The sequence below is a fragment of the Schistosoma mansoni genome, chromosome 6, assembly GCF_000237925.1.
Source record: "Schistosoma mansoni strain Puerto Rico chromosome 6, complete genome".
NCBI classification, from domain to species: Eukaryota; Metazoa; Platyhelminthes; class Trematoda; order Strigeidida; family Schistosomatidae; genus Schistosoma; species Schistosoma mansoni.
In genome coordinates, this window is record NC_031500.1 from 19,342,605 (window position 1) to 19,361,965 (window position 19,361).

Consider the following 19,361-nt stretch of genomic DNA (forward strand, 5'->3'; position numbering starts at 1 on the left):
AAAGCAGCTCTGTAACCTAAGTAACATAACTTTCATTAACCACATTCTAAGAGTCTTAAACGATGCTATTTTGTTTTTTGTAGTTGCATATGTATCAGTTTTATTTTCTTTTGTGTTGGTACACAATTAATGACTACTCATCAATTAAATATAGAGGATTATATAGAGAAGTAAACGTACTGTCCTTTCAGTGTTTTGGACTGTCATTCATATTGAGAAACCATTATTTTGTGAAAAGCTTCTGAATCGTCCTGGTTTATTAACTAGACTATTTTGTGTGTTCTACCAAATTCTAATCTTCTGAATTCTTCATATCCGTATCCTTTTTCTCTTTCCAAATTTATTTCACCGTATTATACTCCTTCAATAACATCTTCAAACCCTTATCATTCACATAATACTTATACTGTTACTACTTCTACGAATATGGGATTTGAATCGACAACTTCCTCTCTGTGCTAATGTGGTATGGCAACTCGAACTGATGTACGTACGTACGAAGTTCTACGTTGTAACTGACTGACATGAACTTGCGTCGTATTCTTTGTTTTTATTTATCTATTTAAACACATAAATATTGGTACAAGGTGTCATATATATATATATATATAGTACGATGCAGTTCCATTCTCTATAGTTTCATATTTAATAATCTTGTTTTTCTGTTTGATAGTGCACAAATGACGGCTTATAATATATTATATATAAAGAGCCATGAAAACAAAAAGTGCCCTCTCGACGTTCTGAACTGTGTCAATCATATTCAGAAATCATTAGATCGGGAGATGGCCCTTAAAGGTCCTGGTTATTTAGCTGGATTATTTCGTCTAACTCCCCAGGTACGGTCAAGGGTTTTTGATGCCAAACATGTAAAACCAAAAACATCTTACCAGTCAATACAACACAACGAAAGTTACATGACCTTGCATCGTGGTACTCCGTCCCTATCTGATGGCCCTAATTCCCAAGAATCCTTACAAATCACTTCTCTTGAGGTGAGTTTAATCCTGGGATACGATCGTTTCAAAATCACGAGTTAATAGTGTACTTAATTGATACCTATTGACGCAAACTAAAACTAACGCTAATAAATGAGATGTAGTTCCACGATAATTTCATAAACTCAGATGCTAGTAGCTGAATATATTAATTAATGTTAGCTACAGATATTATCAACAATAACATAAATTCACTCACTCCTCACCCTTTCTGACTATGTATCGTCCATTAACCTAATTCCATTTGATTTTGTTTCGACCTGACGCTTTTATGCTATTTAAAACAATGAAAACCCGAAGAAATCGGGTTTAATCAACGTTCGTAGTCTGGTTTTCGTTATTTAACCTAGAGGTTGGCAGATTTATTTCTGCTAATTTATTATAGTTTGTTTCGTACTTAATTTTAGTGTTGATACTATAAAATTGCATAACAGATGTTGGGAAACTCAACCCTATCATGGCGTGCTGAAAAGTTGTAGAAATTGTATATTTTCCATCCTTACATGTCTCAGTTTATAGTGGAAATGATGAATTATAAGTTTACTTTAAAAGAATTACATTTCACATCATCGTAATATGCTTATTTTCATACCCTAAAATCTTTGATTACCTAACATTTTTACGATGGAAATTATCTAAATTGACTGAATGTCTGTTTAATAATATAACTTCAATATAAAATGTTGGATAATGAAGATTATCAAATGTAGTTTATTTTTCTGTTTTATTGCAACTACTAGAATTTTCTCCAGGTTCTCGTTTGAACAGGTTGTGAAGTTGACACTATTAAGGTCGATATGTTTTTTTGCATCAATTCCTTATGAATACGGTAAGGGTGATATGTGCCAACTACGCTCAGTGTAAGATTTTAAGGTCAGTATTTTCTTTTATTAGTCTAGTTTAATGCCCTGGTAAGACCGAGAGTGTGGAGAGTCCGCTCTACCTATCGAATTGCTCTCACATGGCCACGCGCATATAGCCTCTGCCAGGGAAGTCCTACTCACTGCCTTCTCGTGGCATTACTGTTGTTTACGAAATTGAGAGGACGAAAAGCGAATGTCCGGCGCTTTAACCGGGTTGGTGGACACGGAGGGTCCATCTAGGGGAGTTGGAAAACCCTGATTCCAAACCAATGGTGCATATGGGCTCCAATATTCTGATGGAACGAATGAACCTGCTGCTGGTCAACGGCTACCATTGGACTGCATCTCCTTACGATGCTCCACTGCCTTGTAGATCAGACCTTTAGGTCAAAGGCTCTGAGTGTGGCCCCCTAAGAAAACCACCTGCTTCGGTTTGGGCACCCGGGCAGTGTCACAGCCCTCACACAAATCAAATGATATTTGTGTGGCGCATATATATCTCTTACTACTTCTACCACCATGGGATTTGAATCGACAACTTCCTCTCTGTGCTATTGTGGTATGGCAACTCGAACTGATGTACGTACGTACTAAGTTCTACGTTGTGACTGACTGACTATATATCTTGTGCCCCCTTGTATCAATATTTATGTCTTTAAATAATAATAATAATGACCGAAAATGGAAACGCTCGCGAGTACAAAAATACAGATTTCGGGTTAGATAAAAGATAACAATTAGTTACTGACTTTATACAGAGGAGTGTCCTCGTGAAACCTAAATTCTATGTGGGTAATTTGATCACTTACTTTTGAATTGTTCAATTATTCCCCCACTCACGTAATAGTAATCCGATCAGACCTTTGCAAGTGTATCTTATGTGACGAAATGTTATCCAAACAAATGTAATCTACAGTATATTGTTCAGACAGTAAATATACTGGTAATACTAACTAGGCGAGGAAATTATTTTTCTCGTATTGCCATTTATTGCAGCTCCACCCTTTTATGTAGATTTTAAGATTTACTACATAATACTAACTATAGCGATGTTTCAAAACAGAATTTTTGACTTAATAATGTTAGTGTTAGGCGATGACTGATTGTAAGAATAAAGACGACCAGTGAAGGATGAAATTACCATATAAAGTTGAGGTTGTTTGCTAATATTCCTACGTCGCATTAAACAGTAATGATTATAGTGATAAAGGACAATCAAGCGATTAGTTGGCAACGTATAGTAATTGCGTAAGAGTAAAAGATAATGCCATTCGGATAGGAAAAGTTATTTTTACATGTAAAGTATAATTTCGATTAGCTTGTTCACCTTTAAAATTTTCAGGGCTGAAAAATGAACTGTACACACTTCCTAAGACGTACTATCTCACGTCGTGTGTGACTGACCTCAAGCAGTTGTCCCATGGGCACTGCGGTCACGCTCTCAGGTCATTAAGACAACTTCTAACCCAATTTCCTTTTCAGGTACCTCTAGAAGAACCCTTCCACGGTGTGGGCAACCGGGAAGTGATAACTGCCCTCCCACCTCTAACAGCACTCAAGACCACTGACTGACGTTTACTTAATTAAATTTCGTTTTGTAAAACGTGAATTCTCGAAATGTGATGGTAAGTTGATTAAAATATCGTCGATAATTGTTTGTAAATTAACCTCATTTGAAATATCGTATATGTATCCAATCATTAAGCTTCTTGCGCTCTTCTTCCATCCTATTGATGTAAAATTATTAGAATTATAGTGAACAAGAACACAAGTGGGGACAATCAAAGGTATTTCAACAAAAAATTACAGAATCTCTTGGTAAAATCTAAGAACCATACAGTAAATGTCAGCAAAATGTCAATCAGTTGTCTCAAACTTGACTGTTCCTTTTGCAAACATCAGTCAATCATCTCAGACTTCAATATTCTCATTCTTTTTCCTTGTTCGTCTTAACGTTCTACCTCCAGGCATTTCACTTTCGATTGGTGGTACATACTACTTATATCTGTCAACATCAGTAGCACAAATCACACAAGCAGTATGATATTCCCCTTAGTGTTCTTTTTTTTTCTTTTTAAATATTTAGGTCCAAAATGTATTCAATGAAAAGATTCCACTATGTGTGATCACACCAACTGATAGTAATTTACCATGTGCTAAGACTATCAGACCTGAATTTCATCAGCAAGCGTCAACATTTGATTCTACAGATAAGAATAAAGATTATACGGATAGTTGTCATTCTTTATTATCAATATCCAGGAACAGAGAAATTAGCGATATTGCACCATCAGTTTTAAAGGTATATATGTGTATGAAGATTGTACTTTCTTAACGACTTTTTTTGCCAAAGCTATGGTTTTCATAATATGTTGACTAGAAGAGATTATAGTAGAATAATGTGAGCTATACTTTTTATTATTATTTTAAACTTCACATTTTTGAAGTATGGTTAGACTGTTCAGTCATTAATTCATAGGCAACGTAGAACTCGACATATATGTGCATCCGTTTAATCTGTCACAATATATAAACACATTGAGATCCAATAGAAGTAGAAGTAGTAACAGTTTCACCTGTAGCAGAAAAGATTAGGCATAGAAGATATAGCTGTCGAAGGCACAACATCATGTAGACAACTTGTAATTCAGTTTTACTAGAATGTTGAATGGACTGGTAGAACAGTAACTTCCCGATCTCAATTTTAGTCATTGTTTCATGCGTTCGGAACGCACTAGCATTTAACTATCAATAACTATTAGATTGATTTACTTAAACAAATAAGTATGGGTACAAGGAAACACCAGATATATATGCGCCGCACAAATCTCATCCGATTTGTGTGAGGGATGAAATACTGCCCAGGTGCCCAGACCCAAGCATGTGGTTTACTTAGGGGGCCATACCCGGAGCCTTTTACCTAAAGATCTGATCCACAAGGCAATGGAGCATCGTGAGTAGATGCAATCCTTTGGTAGCCGGTGACCAACGATTGATTCATACGCCATTTGCTCCCTCGGGATACTGGAGCCCATGTGAACCATTGGTTTGGAAGGGGGTCTTCCAACTCCCCTAGGTGCATATTTTGTGTCCACCAACCCGGTTAAAGCACCGAACATTCGCATTCCGTAAACAACATTGATGCTGAGAGAAGTACTTGCCTGACAGAGGCTGTATACGCGTGACCATGTAAGAGAATTTGGAGAGGTAGAGCGGACTCTCTCCACTCTCGGCCGAACCAGGGCATTTGGGGGCTTGGAAGCTCAGCATATAAATGTTAAATATATGTCTGCTCAATTGTATTGCAAACCATAAAAATACATTTTATTCATTATTTGTGTTTGTATGTGTATTTCTACTTGTCAATGTTCCCCATTTTATAGTCACGAAAACAAAAATTGTTAGTTGAATATCAGAAATCAATAGAACCAATAACTTCAATTGATATCCCATCGGAATATGAAGAGAAACTTATTTCTTTATTAAAATAATATTCTATGTATACTAATAATAATATTATATTATTGATACTCAATGGTTAATACTTTCTCAAACTCTTTCTATTTATATACTTTCTTGGTGATTTGTACAGAACTAATGATGATTATTATCATTTAAGGTTCATGTAAATATGATCTTCAATAAAATATTTGGGTATTTTTTCTCTTTTAAAGTACTTTTTATTTGTTTAAACACATAAATATTGGTACAAAGGGGCACCGAATACATATGCGCCGCACAAATCTCATTTGATCTGTATGAGGTCTGTGATACTGCCCGGGTGCCCAAACTGAAGCAGGTGACTTCCTTAGGGGGCCACACCTGGAGTCTTTGACCCAAAGGTCTGACTCACAAGGCAGTGGAGCAATGCTAGGAGATGCAGTCCCATGATGGCCAGTGGCCAACATTAGGTTCATACGCCATTTGTTCCTTCAGGATCCTGGAGTCCATGGTTTGGAATAAGGGTTTCCCAACCACCTTAGGTAGATCCTCCGTGTCCATTAACCTGATTAAAACGCCGGACAATCGCTTTTCGTTCTCTCAATTTCGTAAACAACAGTAATGCCGAGTGAAGGCAGTGAGTAGGACTTCCCTGTCAGTGGCTATATACGCGTGTCCATGCGGGAACATTTCAAGAGACAGAACTGACTCTCACCACTTTTTCAGACAATCAGCATAACAGCGATGGTGCCTTCCCACAAAGAAGGGTGGGGTTATAAAATGCCGACCATAAGAATGCACACCTTGCCTTATTTCCTACGCAGTAAGGTTTCAACAAGTACGGAGCTAACGCGAAAATTACTCACAGAAAGGTCGTGTGTGACTGACTTCAAGTAATTGATCCTTGGGCATTGCGGTCAGATTCTAAGGTCACTAAAATTACCCCGAACCCAATATCCTTTTCAGCTACCTCTAGAAGTACCCTTTCGCGGTGTGGGCAACCGAGAAGTGATAACTGCCCTCATACCTATAACAGCACTCAAGACCACTGTATTCATTATCAAATGATTGTTATTCATCCTACATCGACCATCAAATCTATAATTCTTCATCAAGTGTCCCCATGGCCAACGATTCTAGTACGCGAAACACTGTCCCAGAATATACATTGAAGCCTTCAATTTTCGCACCCTATGTGAAATCGGCCAACAGGCTTCCTTGGCTAAAACCCCGGAATCTCGTAACATTGATGTATGCTGTGTCTCCGAAACACACAGGATCCTAGTGTGGTCATCCACTTGACCTCACCTAGCCAAAATGTGGAGTCAACGAGATATTCTTTCCGTTCATTTGGCAACCTGATGGCAAGTTCCTATGAACTGGTATGTGTAAGCATAACACATAGTATGAGGGCATAACAAACGCTTTTGGAATGGGTCCCTGTTAACAGTAGCCTGTTGTTCGGCTGAACGGTTACGAAAGGATAGGGACACATGTCGTTGCCTTTTCGCTGTTTCTGCCTACGCTCCCACTGACTGCAACCCAGATAAAGTGAAAGGTTGATCTTACAGAAACCTTTCTGAAAATTCTCAGAAAGCTAAACACTCAGACATAGTACTCGTAGCACGTAAATTCAATGCCCGAGTAGGTAGCTCAAATCATACAGAAAGACATTTAGGTGGGTATTTTGGTATTCCGGCTCGGCGAGCAGACAAAGGTAGCCGTCTGCTGCAACTGTGCTTAGATATTCGTTTATTTCTAATAGGCACTAATTTTAAGCATAAGGAGAGACATCGTGTAACATGGCGACCCCCTACACCAAAACGACAATGGACTGAAACAGACCACATTGCCATCAATCATCGTTGGGGAGATTCGATAGACTGCCTATCGTTCTGGAGTACATGTTTAGACTCTGATCATGCTCTAATACGAGTACGCTTTTGCTTGCACCACACTGGACTCAGAAAAGCCACATTAAGAAGACCCATCAGAGCTGCACTTTTTGACGAGAAAGCCAGAGGTAAATTCCAGGAAAAACTGAAGTCACACTTAGGCGATTCTGAAAACGAGGCCTACCCAGATATTGCTTGAAAAGATTTACGAACAACTGTAAAAACAGCACCGACAACTATTAGTGATTTGAGCTAATGGATTTCTGCTACATGTATTACACTGATAGACTTTCGTAAACTCACCCCATCAGTTTCTGAACACGATGAAGAACGGAAACATAACAAATCTAGGCGAACCAAAAGTCTACGGAACGACCGTGATCAGTGGTGGGCAACTAAAGCAAAAGAGATTGAAAAGCTTATGGCTGTAGTTAACAACAGACAGCTTTCCAGACTGATAATGAAACAAATTTTAAAATCAAGTGTAAGTCAGACGTTTATAGGAAAAGCTGGCACTCTTGTCAGCTATCAGTTTGGACGTTTAGGATCATAAGCGGAGCAATTCAGACGACCTTGAGCTCCTTTACAACTACCAGCATTTCCAAACAGCCTGAATGGAACATTGAAGTTCAGAGAGCTATAGCTAATCTTATAGGAGAGAGAACAGATGGATTAAATCTAGAGGTCTTCAAAGATAGTGATCCTGAATTCACTGGAATTGACCTACCAGGAGTTCCACAGATGTACTTAGGATACGCAGATGACATAGTCCTGTTTGGTGAAGACGCTGATAAAATGCAGGAGTGGCCTGCGTCAACACCTCAACTAAGGATAGGGACTGAAGTAGTCGATTGCATTGAGAAATTTACTTGGAAGTTTGATCAGCCCCAATCGGTTGGTGTCTGACGAAATCTCAGCACGGATTCAAAAAACTCGTTTGGCTTTTGCCAACTTACGTCACATATGATGAAGATGAGATATCCGTCTTTCAATTAAGGGACAAGTATATTGCGCAGCAGTTCGTTCTGTCTTGCTTTACTGCTGAGAAACGTGACCATTTACAGCAGAAGATACCCGTAAGTTACTAGTATTTGAGCACAGATGCCTTAGAAATATTGCTCACATCTGCTGAGACCACCGGGTAAGTAATAGTGAGGTTAGACGCAGGGTATTAGGAAATGATGGTAAATCAGTTGATAAGGTCATGAATCTTCATCGACTGAGATGGTTGGGCTACGTGTTACGTATGCCTGAACACCGATTACCACGACACGCTATGCTGACTAGTGTAGGGGACGGTTGGAAGAGAGTTAGGGGCGGCCAAACCAAAGCGTAGCATCAGAACTTGAAGTCACTAACTTCTAATCTGAGCCATGTTGGCAGATTCAGACTATTTGTTTGGGGTCTACGCGACTAATGAAAACAATGGATGAATACTCTGTTTGGCATGGCTTTGAATCGATCACAATGGCGTAGGTGTATACACTTTTTGCCTTCCTTTAAACTATGCGCTTAAAATTGCTTTGTCTTTCTTTCTATCAACTAATTCCTTCCTGCATTATATCCTTATGCAAAATCTTTCTTTTATATATTACTTGCCATTAAAGTAACTACTTCCATGAATCTGGTGTTCATCTTGTTGTGCTAATGGGATGCGGCAACTTGAACTGATGCATGTATGTCCTACGATGTAGCTGATTGACGACTAAATTCGCAGTAAAATAGCTTAATCACATGTGACAGGATGGTTATTTGATATTGACCTGAGTAAATTCAGTTTATATAAAAGAGCGCCGGACATTTGCATTTTGTGAACAACACCCCTGCATTTGGGGGCCACAAATCAAATGAATTTTGTGCGGCGCATATATATCTGGTGCCCCCCTTGTACCAATATTTATGTGTTTTAAGTAAATAGTTAAATAAGAATATTGATGACAATCCAATGTTCATAAAAAATGTTAATGATATTCAAAATATACAAAAATCAATGATAATTTACAACTGGAGAAATATAAGGGATAGAAACATAATTGGTTTATTAAAAAATTATCATTATTTGGCATAAACAGCTGGAAATATTAAATCGTCATTTTCATTGGATGAGACATTTAATTGTTGATTAGTATCCAACTTTACCATTACTACCAAATACCTAGAGGTGCGAGTATTTAAAGTCTATATGGATATTTGAAAGAAAAAAAAGAACAATATGAATAAAGTAACAAAACTAGGAACCATTACATAGTTATGCATAAGCCAATGAGTGAATAATATTGAGTTCAGAAATAAACTTTGATATATTTGAAGTTGGGGTGTTCCAAAATATACTTCAGGAAAGTTTATACGAGCTCATAAAACTGTTGGAGACGCTTTATCCGATCAGCGTTGAGTAAAAGCTTCTCTAAAACGTCTAGAAGGCTTCGAGCCAAGTATGACGTTTTTGACTGGATATTTATCTTTTATTTATTTAAACACATAAATATTGGTACAATGAAGCACCAGATAAATATGCGCCACACAAATCTCATTTAATTTGTATGAGAGCTGTGATAATACCCAGGTGCCAAAACTGAAGCAGGTGGTTTTCTTAGGGGACCATGCTCGGAGCTTTCGACATAAAGGTCTGACTCACAAGGCAGTGGAGCAACGTAAGGGGATGCAGTCCCATGGTAGACGGTGACCAACGATTGATTCATACGCCATTTGTTCCTTCAGGATACTGGAGCCCATGTGCACCGTTGATTTGGAACCAGGGTTTTCCAACCACCCTAGGCGCACTTTCTGTGTCCACCAACCCGGTTAGAGCGCCGGGAATGAGCTTTTCGTCCTCTCAATTTCGTAAACAACAGTAATGGCACGAGAAGGCAGTGAGTAGGACTTCTCCAGCAGAGGCTATATATTCGCGCGGCCATGTGAGAGCATTTCGAGAGGGAGAGCGGACTCTCCCCACTCTCGGCCGTACCAGGGCATTTGGGGGCGGATATTTATCTATATATCTACTTTGTTTAGTTTGGTTCCAGAAAGTCCTGAAAGCTCAAAGTTGTGCGTAGCTATGAATAGCCTTGCCTTTGTGTACAGAAACTACAAGCATTCTATGAATTACAATCAAGGTAATCAATAGCAAGAAGATGAACATAACATTGTTCATTGTTAGTAGTACATATGTATCCAGTTTGAGAGACGATAGATCATAGTACAAACGATGTACTAGTGTACTATAATTGAAGCAAGGAGTTTAGTTGTTAGCAGGTTTCCTCTGTACTATTTAATCCGTTTATTTATTTACTTTGAAGATGTGGCTCATATTAATTCATGAAACTCTTGACACGTTGGCATATAACAAAAAGGAATACTTATTATGAACTTAGTTATGATATGCAAAGATGGATAGTGGCTAGCAGTGGAATCCAGGACGCGCGTTTCGTCCTAGTTGGGACTCGTCATCTTACTATGCTTGTGAATTAAGGCTATATCGAGGCAATACGCACATATGCCAATTAGAGACTGACCAGTTGCAGTTCTAAAACATCAATGAAAAGATTCAAACAAACAATACTAAATGAATATAGTTGTGTTAGTTTAGTGAAGAATATGGACAAAACTCGCTAGCAATCGATGACTTCTATGGAAATTAGATTACTACTGTAGAATAGATTGAGGTCTTGGAAAGTTTGAATTCGCGAATTAAACACAATACAGAAGTTATTCACTACAACTTGAAATTCCCAGTTTCATAAGTAATGAGATTTCAAGTCATTATGTAATTCGCATAGCATAAACGGAGAATATTCAAAAGTTCAAATAAATAAGGTGGAATAATGTATTGTTAATCTGATTATAACAGTTGAATTTGTGAGTCAATCTAAGCTAGATCACCCATGAAAACCTAGAAGCACTGGACGGCGCGTGAGACCGAATGTCCTGGGTTTGAGAACCATGTGCGTGATCGTGGATATGCAGTTTTATACTAGGATGAAATGTCCATCTAGTGCTTCATGTTTCTCAATGATGGCCTAGCTCAGATGGATTCATGAATTTTTTCACAATAAATACTTTACTTACCTGTTCACAAGCTGCAAGTAAACGAAAATTAAGATGATGAGGTAAAGATTTTACACCAATAAATTCTGATCGTAATACTGGTACCCAAAATACTAAACGTCCATTAGGATATAATAGATCAGCTGCTAATTCCATTAGATCTTTATAGATTTTATTAACTGGATATACTTCCTGCATAAATAGACAAATATGAACAACAAAATTATCCAATTGTTTTATACCTACTTCGGTCTGGGCAGCCGAATAGTCAGTCAATCACAACGTAGAACTTCGTACGTACGTACGTACATCAGTTCGAGTTGCCATACCACATTAACACAGAGATGCAGTTGTCGATTCAAATCCCATAGTGGTAGAAGTAGTAAGAGTGTAAGCAGTAATCGGAAAGATTAGGGTTTGAAGATGTTATCCAAGGAGTAAAATACAGTGAAATAAATGTGGAAAGAGTAAAAGGATAGGGGCATGAGGAATTCAGAAGATTAGAATTCGGTAGAACACAAAGAGCGGATACACCTTCACCATTGCAAACGATTTTGAGCCATGTCATTCACCCGAGCAGTATCCCAGCCCATACACAAGTTGAATGATTTATGTGACGCATATCTATTTGGTGCCACCTTGTATCAATGTTTATGTGTTTAAATAAATAAATAATAATAAATACAAAAGATAACTGTAGCACAACATTTAAGCTTTATTTTTATTCAGCAGACAGAAAATTGCAGGCTAACTAAGCATTTCGTAATATTGATGTTTTATCTGGTTCATAATTAAGGTTTTATCGAAGTTAGATTTGTTTACGCTCTCTGTCCTTATTCTCTTCCCTTAAACTTTTATTTATTGTTTTATACTACTTATTTATATTCAGTAAACAGTTTTATTTCTACTAATTTCTACGGGTGTGTTGTAGCGCAGGATTGTGTGACAAACAACCAATTTAACTTTTCATTGATAATATTGAAGAAAACAAACTGTACAGACAGTGAAACTTAAATACAGATGAAATTCCAGTTTAAACGTTAAGTGAATAATAAGACATATATGTACAAAAGGTTCACTGACTTTGTGTGGAAAGTGTGGTAAGTCATGTGGTACCAGAACTAAAGATTCCCCATCAACTTCATCTTTATTCCCATTGCGATTTTCATCACTGTACAAGTACAAAACAATGCTAAATATTGACAATACCATTGACTAATATGTAAGGTTTAATAAAAAGATAGAGATAAATAACCTGAAGTTTGAGTTTGCAAATGTGTAGTAAATCTATTGACTTTATAAGTGCAAAGACGAAGAACTCTAACAAGTTTGGATAATACTACTATTGTGGTGCATGCTACTTATGGTGGTAGATAAGTAGTATGTTACACTAGTCAGAAGTGGAGCATCGTGAGGAGATGCAGTCCCATGGTAGCCGGTGATCGACGGTTGATTCATACGCCATTTGTTCCATCATGAAACTGGAACCCATGTACAACATTGGTTTGGAATGAGGGTTTTCCAACTCCCCTACATGGACTCGCCGTGTCCACCAACTCGGTCAAAGCGTCGGACATTCGCTTTTCGTCCTTTCAATTTCGTAAACAACACCCCCGCCACGAGAAGGCAATGAGTTGGACTTCCTTGTCAGTGGCTATATACGCGTGGCCATGTGAGAGCATTTGGAGAGGGAAAGCGGACTCTCCCCACTCTCGGCCGTACCAGGGAATCTGGAGGCGTTTCTCCCCCTCTAAATGTAAATTGTTACTCCAGGACTGTTGTAGACAACATAAATTCATATTGTTGAATATAGGAAACATTTTTTTGTTGGCATTAGAATGTAAAACAATTCATTATTGTGAAATGTGATAAACATATTGATTTATAAGTTACATCATAATACTTCATAAAGTTGCGTTTGTTGAAATAATCAAGTTCAAAATACATGCTACTGTATAAAGAAATCAACCAGTTCACTTTCGGGAATTGTCAATTTACATTCAACATGCTACTTGTTGAAGCAACCATAAAAGTCAACAAGTCATATTTCCATGTAACTTCTAACTGTGTTTTGCAATGAACATTTCAAAGTTGTCTTATAATTTAAATCCATTGCATTAAGTGGAAACATTGGATATCATGGAGAATTCAAGCTCGTCTTATGGATTTGAAATAGAAATATTTGTCAATACGAAGATATTTTAGTGGCGCTATATCTGACTCCAGTTAAATCGTATGTTGATTGTCACCGGAATAGACATCCTCACTACCTTCGTATATAATTGTCGTTAGAGAATAACGGAATAAAATAAGCCATATACGAGAATGAATTTTGAATACGTATATTTCATACACTCATTAATCCAGATAGACAATCAGGGAAATAAAGTGGAGAAAGCGAAGAGAAGTAAAACGGAGCGACGTTCAACAGAGAAGCTATTAATGTACGATTTACAATTCTGGATTTATACCCAGTCTATTAATTACTGTTCCCTCTATTCACAGCCACATTTGGCTGAATCATGTACAAATGTTATTTTCTATTTAATGGTACGATGTGGTCTGCTTGTTTGGTATATAAACCCAGTATGTTTGAAATAAATGATTCATATTGCAGAGGCTGTTATTGGTGTTCTGGACTTAACTGGCTGGGCTAGGCAAAAAGCAGGACCGACAAGTACTCTAGACTGCTCATACAGTTACTGTGTATCACTGTTCCAATCAATAATTCGCTGCTCTCTGATTGGCGGTCTCATTACGTTATACCCTAACAAGCCATCCACTCGGTCACAAGTTATAACAACGTCTATCATGGATTACATTAATAATATTACAGATGATTTTAATCAAGAATGATGAGAGTCATTTAATGACACTCACGTATATCTATTTCAAATTAAATGAACGATTTGTAATCTCAAATGATATGAGAGAAATAGAGTTTCCAAGTATAACTAACTAGTGAATTAGTAAAAGAATAAATGCTTTATGAATTAATGACAAATAATAGAAATCTGTCCCCAAAAGAAACTGGTACGACCGAGGACGGGGAGAGTCATCTCCCTCTCGAAGCGCTCTCATATGACTACATGTATACAACCACCGACAGGGAAGTCCTACTCACTGCCTTATCGCGGCACTACTGTTGTTTACGAAACTGAGAGGACGAAAAGCGAATGTCCGGCGCTTTAATCAGGTTAGTGGACACGGAAGATCCACCTAAGGTAGTTGGGAAATCCTGATTCCAAACCAACGGTGCACATGCACTCTAGTATCCTAATGGAACAAATGGCTTATGAACCAAGTTTTAGTCACCGGCCACCATAGGACTGCATCTCCTGAAGTTGCTCCACTGCCTTGTGGATTAGACCTTTAGGTCGAAGGCTTCGGGTGTGACCTTTTAAGAAAACCACCTGCTTCGTTCTGAGCACCTGGTCAGTATCATAGCCCACACACAAATGGAGTGACTTGTGTGATTATGACGTTTTAAGTTTTCCGTTAAAGATTGATATGCTTTAAATGAAAGCGTTGTCACAGAAAATTTACTACTCGCTAGATAGACTACTGATAAGTATGAATTTTAAACGTACCCAATATGCATGTTGCCCATAATTTCAGCTAAACGATGTTTAGTGACAAGAGTAGGTTTACGTTCAACTGGTTGATCAGAAACTTTACAACTACGTTCACGAAATCCATATGGTGGATCAGTTATTATTGCATCGAATAAACCACCATGAGGAATACGTAAAAATTTGCGTAATGATACTATATCAGCGACCATAACGTCTAAATAACGTGATTCCAATTTGTATTGTTCATAATTCGATCGTAATGTTTCACCACATCGTTTTTCCTATTAAGAAAAATGGGTATGTTATTAGATATAGGAAATTTTCGAAATCTACCTGAACATATAAAGAAAATCATTCAGACGTAATTACTGGTTTAAAAGAAACAAGTGGTACACAGACGATATATATATTGAGTGGTAGATTTATTAATGTATCATAAATATTTGATTAAATGAACCAAACGATAGTTTTTTTTTCCAAGAACTGGTATTAGTTACGGAACCATTGAAAACTAGAGAGCATCGGAAGGCTACCTTATCCATGTATGTGATTCCTCAGCAACCTGTGCACACGATCTCGGTATGATTCGGACTTTACGCCCTCCATGTTTGGCGGAGAGCTTGTAACCTTTGGATAAATTAGTTGGAATTTAATCACTCAATGCTGTTGGTGATTAATTGCCTTATTATCCAGATGACTAACATTTACGAACCACAAATTCTTACAAGAACAGTGAAGATTCAATTAAGACCCATTAGCATTGGTGGGTACACGATTAATGGTAAGTTATATGCTAAAATGAAACAACTGTTATGAGCACCTTGGTTTCCCTGTTAGCATCCATAAATAAAAGCCTCCACAAACCTCCCAACCAAAAGTAGTTGCGTTGACTCCCATTTTCATCAGTGCGCAAGACGGAGAAGGTTAACTTCATTTGACTGTAGTTCCTATTTGGGCATGGTGGTCGATACAAGCGACCCACGATTTCTATATGATTATATAATTCAATGAATATTATGTAAGTAGCAGTGAAAACAAACATAGCTAATTAGAAGTTCGAAGATAAATTCGTAGTATGAACTGTACAGGTTGCATCAGAAGTACTGTTTTCAGGGGACAATTAACAAAACTAGTGGTGTCATCTTGTTAGTGGGAAGTCGGGGTTTAAGAGACTTGGTCAGTGCAGAGTTGTGCATGGAGGACAGCTGACAGACGCAATTCCAGTAAGGACCAGAGTCAGACAAGGCCACTTACTCTCCCCCTTCCTCTTTCTTCTGCAGATTGACTGGATTATGAAGACCTCAACATCTGAGGGGAAATACGGAATACAATGGACTTCTCAAAATCAATTAGATGATTTGGACTTCGCAGATGATTTAGCCCTCCTATCTCATACACACGAACAACTACAGACGAAGACAACAAATGTAGCAGCAGCCTCTACAACAACAGGCCTCAACATACACAAAGGAAAAAGCTAGATTCTCGAATACAACACAGAGAACACCAACCCAGTCACACTTGATGGAGAAACTCTGAAAGGTGTAGAAACATTCAAGTACTTGGGAAGCATCATCAATAAACACGGAGGATCGGATGTAGATGTAAAGGCGAGGATCGGCAAAGCAAGGACCGCATTCCTACAATTGAAGAACATATGGAACTCGAAACAACTGTCAATTAATTTCAAAGTGAGAATCTTCAATACAAACGTCAAGACAGTCCCACTGTACGGAGCTGAAACGTGGAGAACTACTACATCCATCTTCAAGAAGGTAGAAGTATTTATAAACAGTTGTTTATGCAAAATACTCAACATTCATCGGCCGGATACTATCATCAACAGCCTATTGTGGGAGAGGACAAACCAGCTTCCAACTGAAGATGAAATTAGGAAAAGACGTTAGAATTGGATTGGACATACATTGAGGAAATCACCAAACTACATCACGAGGAAAGCAAGGGAAGCGGAAAAGAGGAAGGCCAAAGAACACATTATGCCGGGGAACAGAAGCAGATATAAAAAGGATGAATAGCAACTGGGAAAAACTGGAAAGGATTGCCCAGGACAGGATTGTGTGGAGAATGCCGGTGTGCGGCCTATGCTCCTCCACGAGGGATAACAGGTGTAAGTAAGTATAGTACAGAAAACAATATGTAGTAAATAAAAATAACCCACCTGACCAGCTTTTGGAGACATTCCTATTCCATGAAGTACAGAATAATCTATATCTGAACCACCACCGAATGAGCCCCATACAGAAGCTGCTATTACTGTACTTCCGGTACCAATAAAAGGATCCCAAACGAAAGACGATTTTCGACAAAGCCCCACATTAGCCATTATTGCTGCTAATGTCACATTCATAGTTGTATTGCCTAAGTGAGCTCTTTCTGATAGACGATAGTCGTTCATCATAATTCTCCTTATACTGCCTCCAATCAACCGTCCATATAAAAGTCGACACAAATGACCCCCAGAGCTAACTGTATTCTTTCCAAGGTTCTTAGGGGTGTATTCTAGTAGAATGTTGATTTGATGCTAGAACCATAATGAAAAAAAAGAATTCAAAAGATAGATGTGTGAACAGCCTAGATTATTGGTAGTGATTGGGAATTCACTAGCCACAAACAACTTAACTACTGTAAAACATATGCAAGTGGATTGAATATCGGGTAAAAGATGAGTTTAAACCTACATTTTAAAGTCCGAATAACCCAAAAAGTCTCTTGTGGATGGTGCTAATTAACATATTACCAACTTATTTACACACTGACTCTTTCATGAAACCCATCTCTCGTTGACGAATGAATGGCCGGTGTGAATTTCTTAGATGCAGTCAAATTGACAATATGCTGTAACGACGCTGTTATTTATCAATCGTGTCTGAAAAACACACAATCTTTAGTGATTTAGAAACCTAGTCTTTGAGATAATTATCTAATTGGTCATTACTTTAGCGACACTGCTAATCAGTTAAGTAGGTGTTTGTTATAACTTGTGGCCTTTGTGTCCTGTCAATATATCACGCGATACGATTGTCGGTTAGAGTCACCAACTCATTGACCGGGCCAATGACGCACAAACCAGTACGAGCAGTCTAGAGTTCTTATTGGTCCTTGAGATAGCAGCTTTTCGCCTAACCCAGCCGATTCAGTTCAGAACGCGAATATCAGCCTGTTATATCGAATCATATATTTCAAACATACTTGGTCTATATATAAGCAAAATCACACCACCTCACACCATAAAATAGGAAATAATATTTGCACAACATCAAGCCAGAAAGTGACTGTGGTTGCGAGAAATTGACTAGTAGATTATTTATTTTCATTTGTTCGAACACATAAATATTGGTACTAGATACACCAGATACATATGCACCACACTAATAGATTGGGAATAACTTGAGAATAGTAGATCACATAACAGTAGCCAATAGATCAAATAAAAGCTTATGATAAGAAGAATATAAATATATGTAGTTTAGTTTCTTAACAGTTATATAATAAAAGTATATGTATAATATTAGTTCATAAAGTTCTCAGACGTTACTCATAGTTTAATCTTCACTAGGATATAACAGTGTTTTTATAGTCTTTTTACGGTACTGTGTAACGGTCAGAGAATATCGAGCGATGAGTTGTCAGTCAATAACAACAATGAATAAGGTGCACTTTGTTTGAAGAAATAACGAAAGCGCAAAATAAGGAATATCTAGTAATACTTTAGAAAAGTGTTTACTTTGAGATTAGATGAGGCTGTCGAGGTTGCCTAATGTTGGAAAATTTAAGAGACATTATTGCTCGATAAACAGATACACAAAGCAACAGTATGGTTATGAATTTTTGTAGCTCTTAGACTGTAAGACCACGTAACAGTTTCATTCACCTAGATTTAAAGTAAAAATAACTAGGAAAAGATACTTATGGAACACCAAGCATGAAAACTATGAACAATAACTTACAAACTACTCACATCTGGTGATGATAAAGAAACTTGAGCGTCGATTCTCTTATGGGCATCAAGAATAGTCTCTATTATAGGTATTTTCTCCTCTTGTTTGAGCTTCTTATGTGCAGAACTTAAGACTATTTTGAAAGTGTCACAACCATTTAAATAAGGATCTACCAACTCACTAGGAAGATTGGCAACCTATTTAAATAAATATAGATCAGAGGTATTTCAACACAACTTACCTGTTCAATTAATTCTGATAAGGTTGCTGCATCACACCATAAATGAAAAGCAGACTTGATTAAAACGCTGCGTTTAATAATTGACAAAACAGAATCATCATTTTCCATTTCGATCACAACAAATGGTCTCAACCAATCATCTTTGGATTCACTAACAGAATAACTAAGTTGTTCCATTTCAGCCAAAGACTTGAATTCAATCCAACGAAAATTTACAAATTCAGATGCAGCGAATGAAAATACATATTTTTTCATTTTAGCTTTTGATTGAGAAACATATAAACAGCGTCCAGTACTGAATTTTGCGTACTTGGTAATTATGTATTTGATACAAACTGAATTAAC

General features: G+C 37.6%; 2 protein-coding genes across 2 annotated transcripts; one reads left to right on the plus strand and one right to left on the minus strand.

The window, feature by feature from the left end:
* Window positions 1-785: 785 nt before the first annotated feature.
* Window positions 786-4,196, plus strand: Smp_164060 (hypothetical protein; the record flags this gene model as incomplete). The annotated part of the gene is made up of 2 exons (XM_018798523.1): window positions 786-995; window positions 3,948-4,196. 2 exons carry the CDS (start codon window positions 786-788, stop codon window positions 4,194-4,196), a joined length of 459 nt encoding a protein of 152 aa, XP_018653456.1.
* Window positions 4,197-9,169: 4,973 nt separating this feature from the next.
* Smp_077670 (hypothetical protein) lies at window positions 9,170-19,361 on the minus strand. Its single transcript, XM_018798524.1, has 6 exons — window positions 19,017-19,361; window positions 18,796-18,972; window positions 16,996-17,358; window positions 14,832-15,097; window positions 11,263-11,433; window positions 9,170-9,375 (listed from the first exon to the last, which is right to left on the minus strand). Exons 1-5 carry the CDS (start codon window positions 19,269-19,271, stop codon window positions 11,397-11,399), a joined length of 1,098 nt encoding a protein of 365 aa, XP_018653457.1. The 5' UTR covers window positions 19,272-19,361; the 3' UTR covers window positions 9,170-9,375; window positions 11,263-11,396.

What these genes read in the sequence shown, in the direction of transcription:
- Smp_077670 (XM_018798524.1), bottom strand. Translation starts at nt 19,271, where the DNA reads ATGAAAAAATATGTATTTTCATTCGCTGCATCTGAATTTGTAAATTTT. An exon ending in TATCAGAATTAATTGAACAG is followed by an intron (nt 18,973 to 19,016) that starts GTAAGTTGTGTT and finishes TTATTTAAATAG; the next exon opens with GTTGCCAATCTTCCTAGTGA. An exon ending in ATGGGCAACATGCATATTGG is followed by an intron (nt 11,434 to 14,831) that starts GTACGTTTAAAA and finishes CTATTTATGCAG; the next exon opens with GAAGTATATCCAGTTAATAA.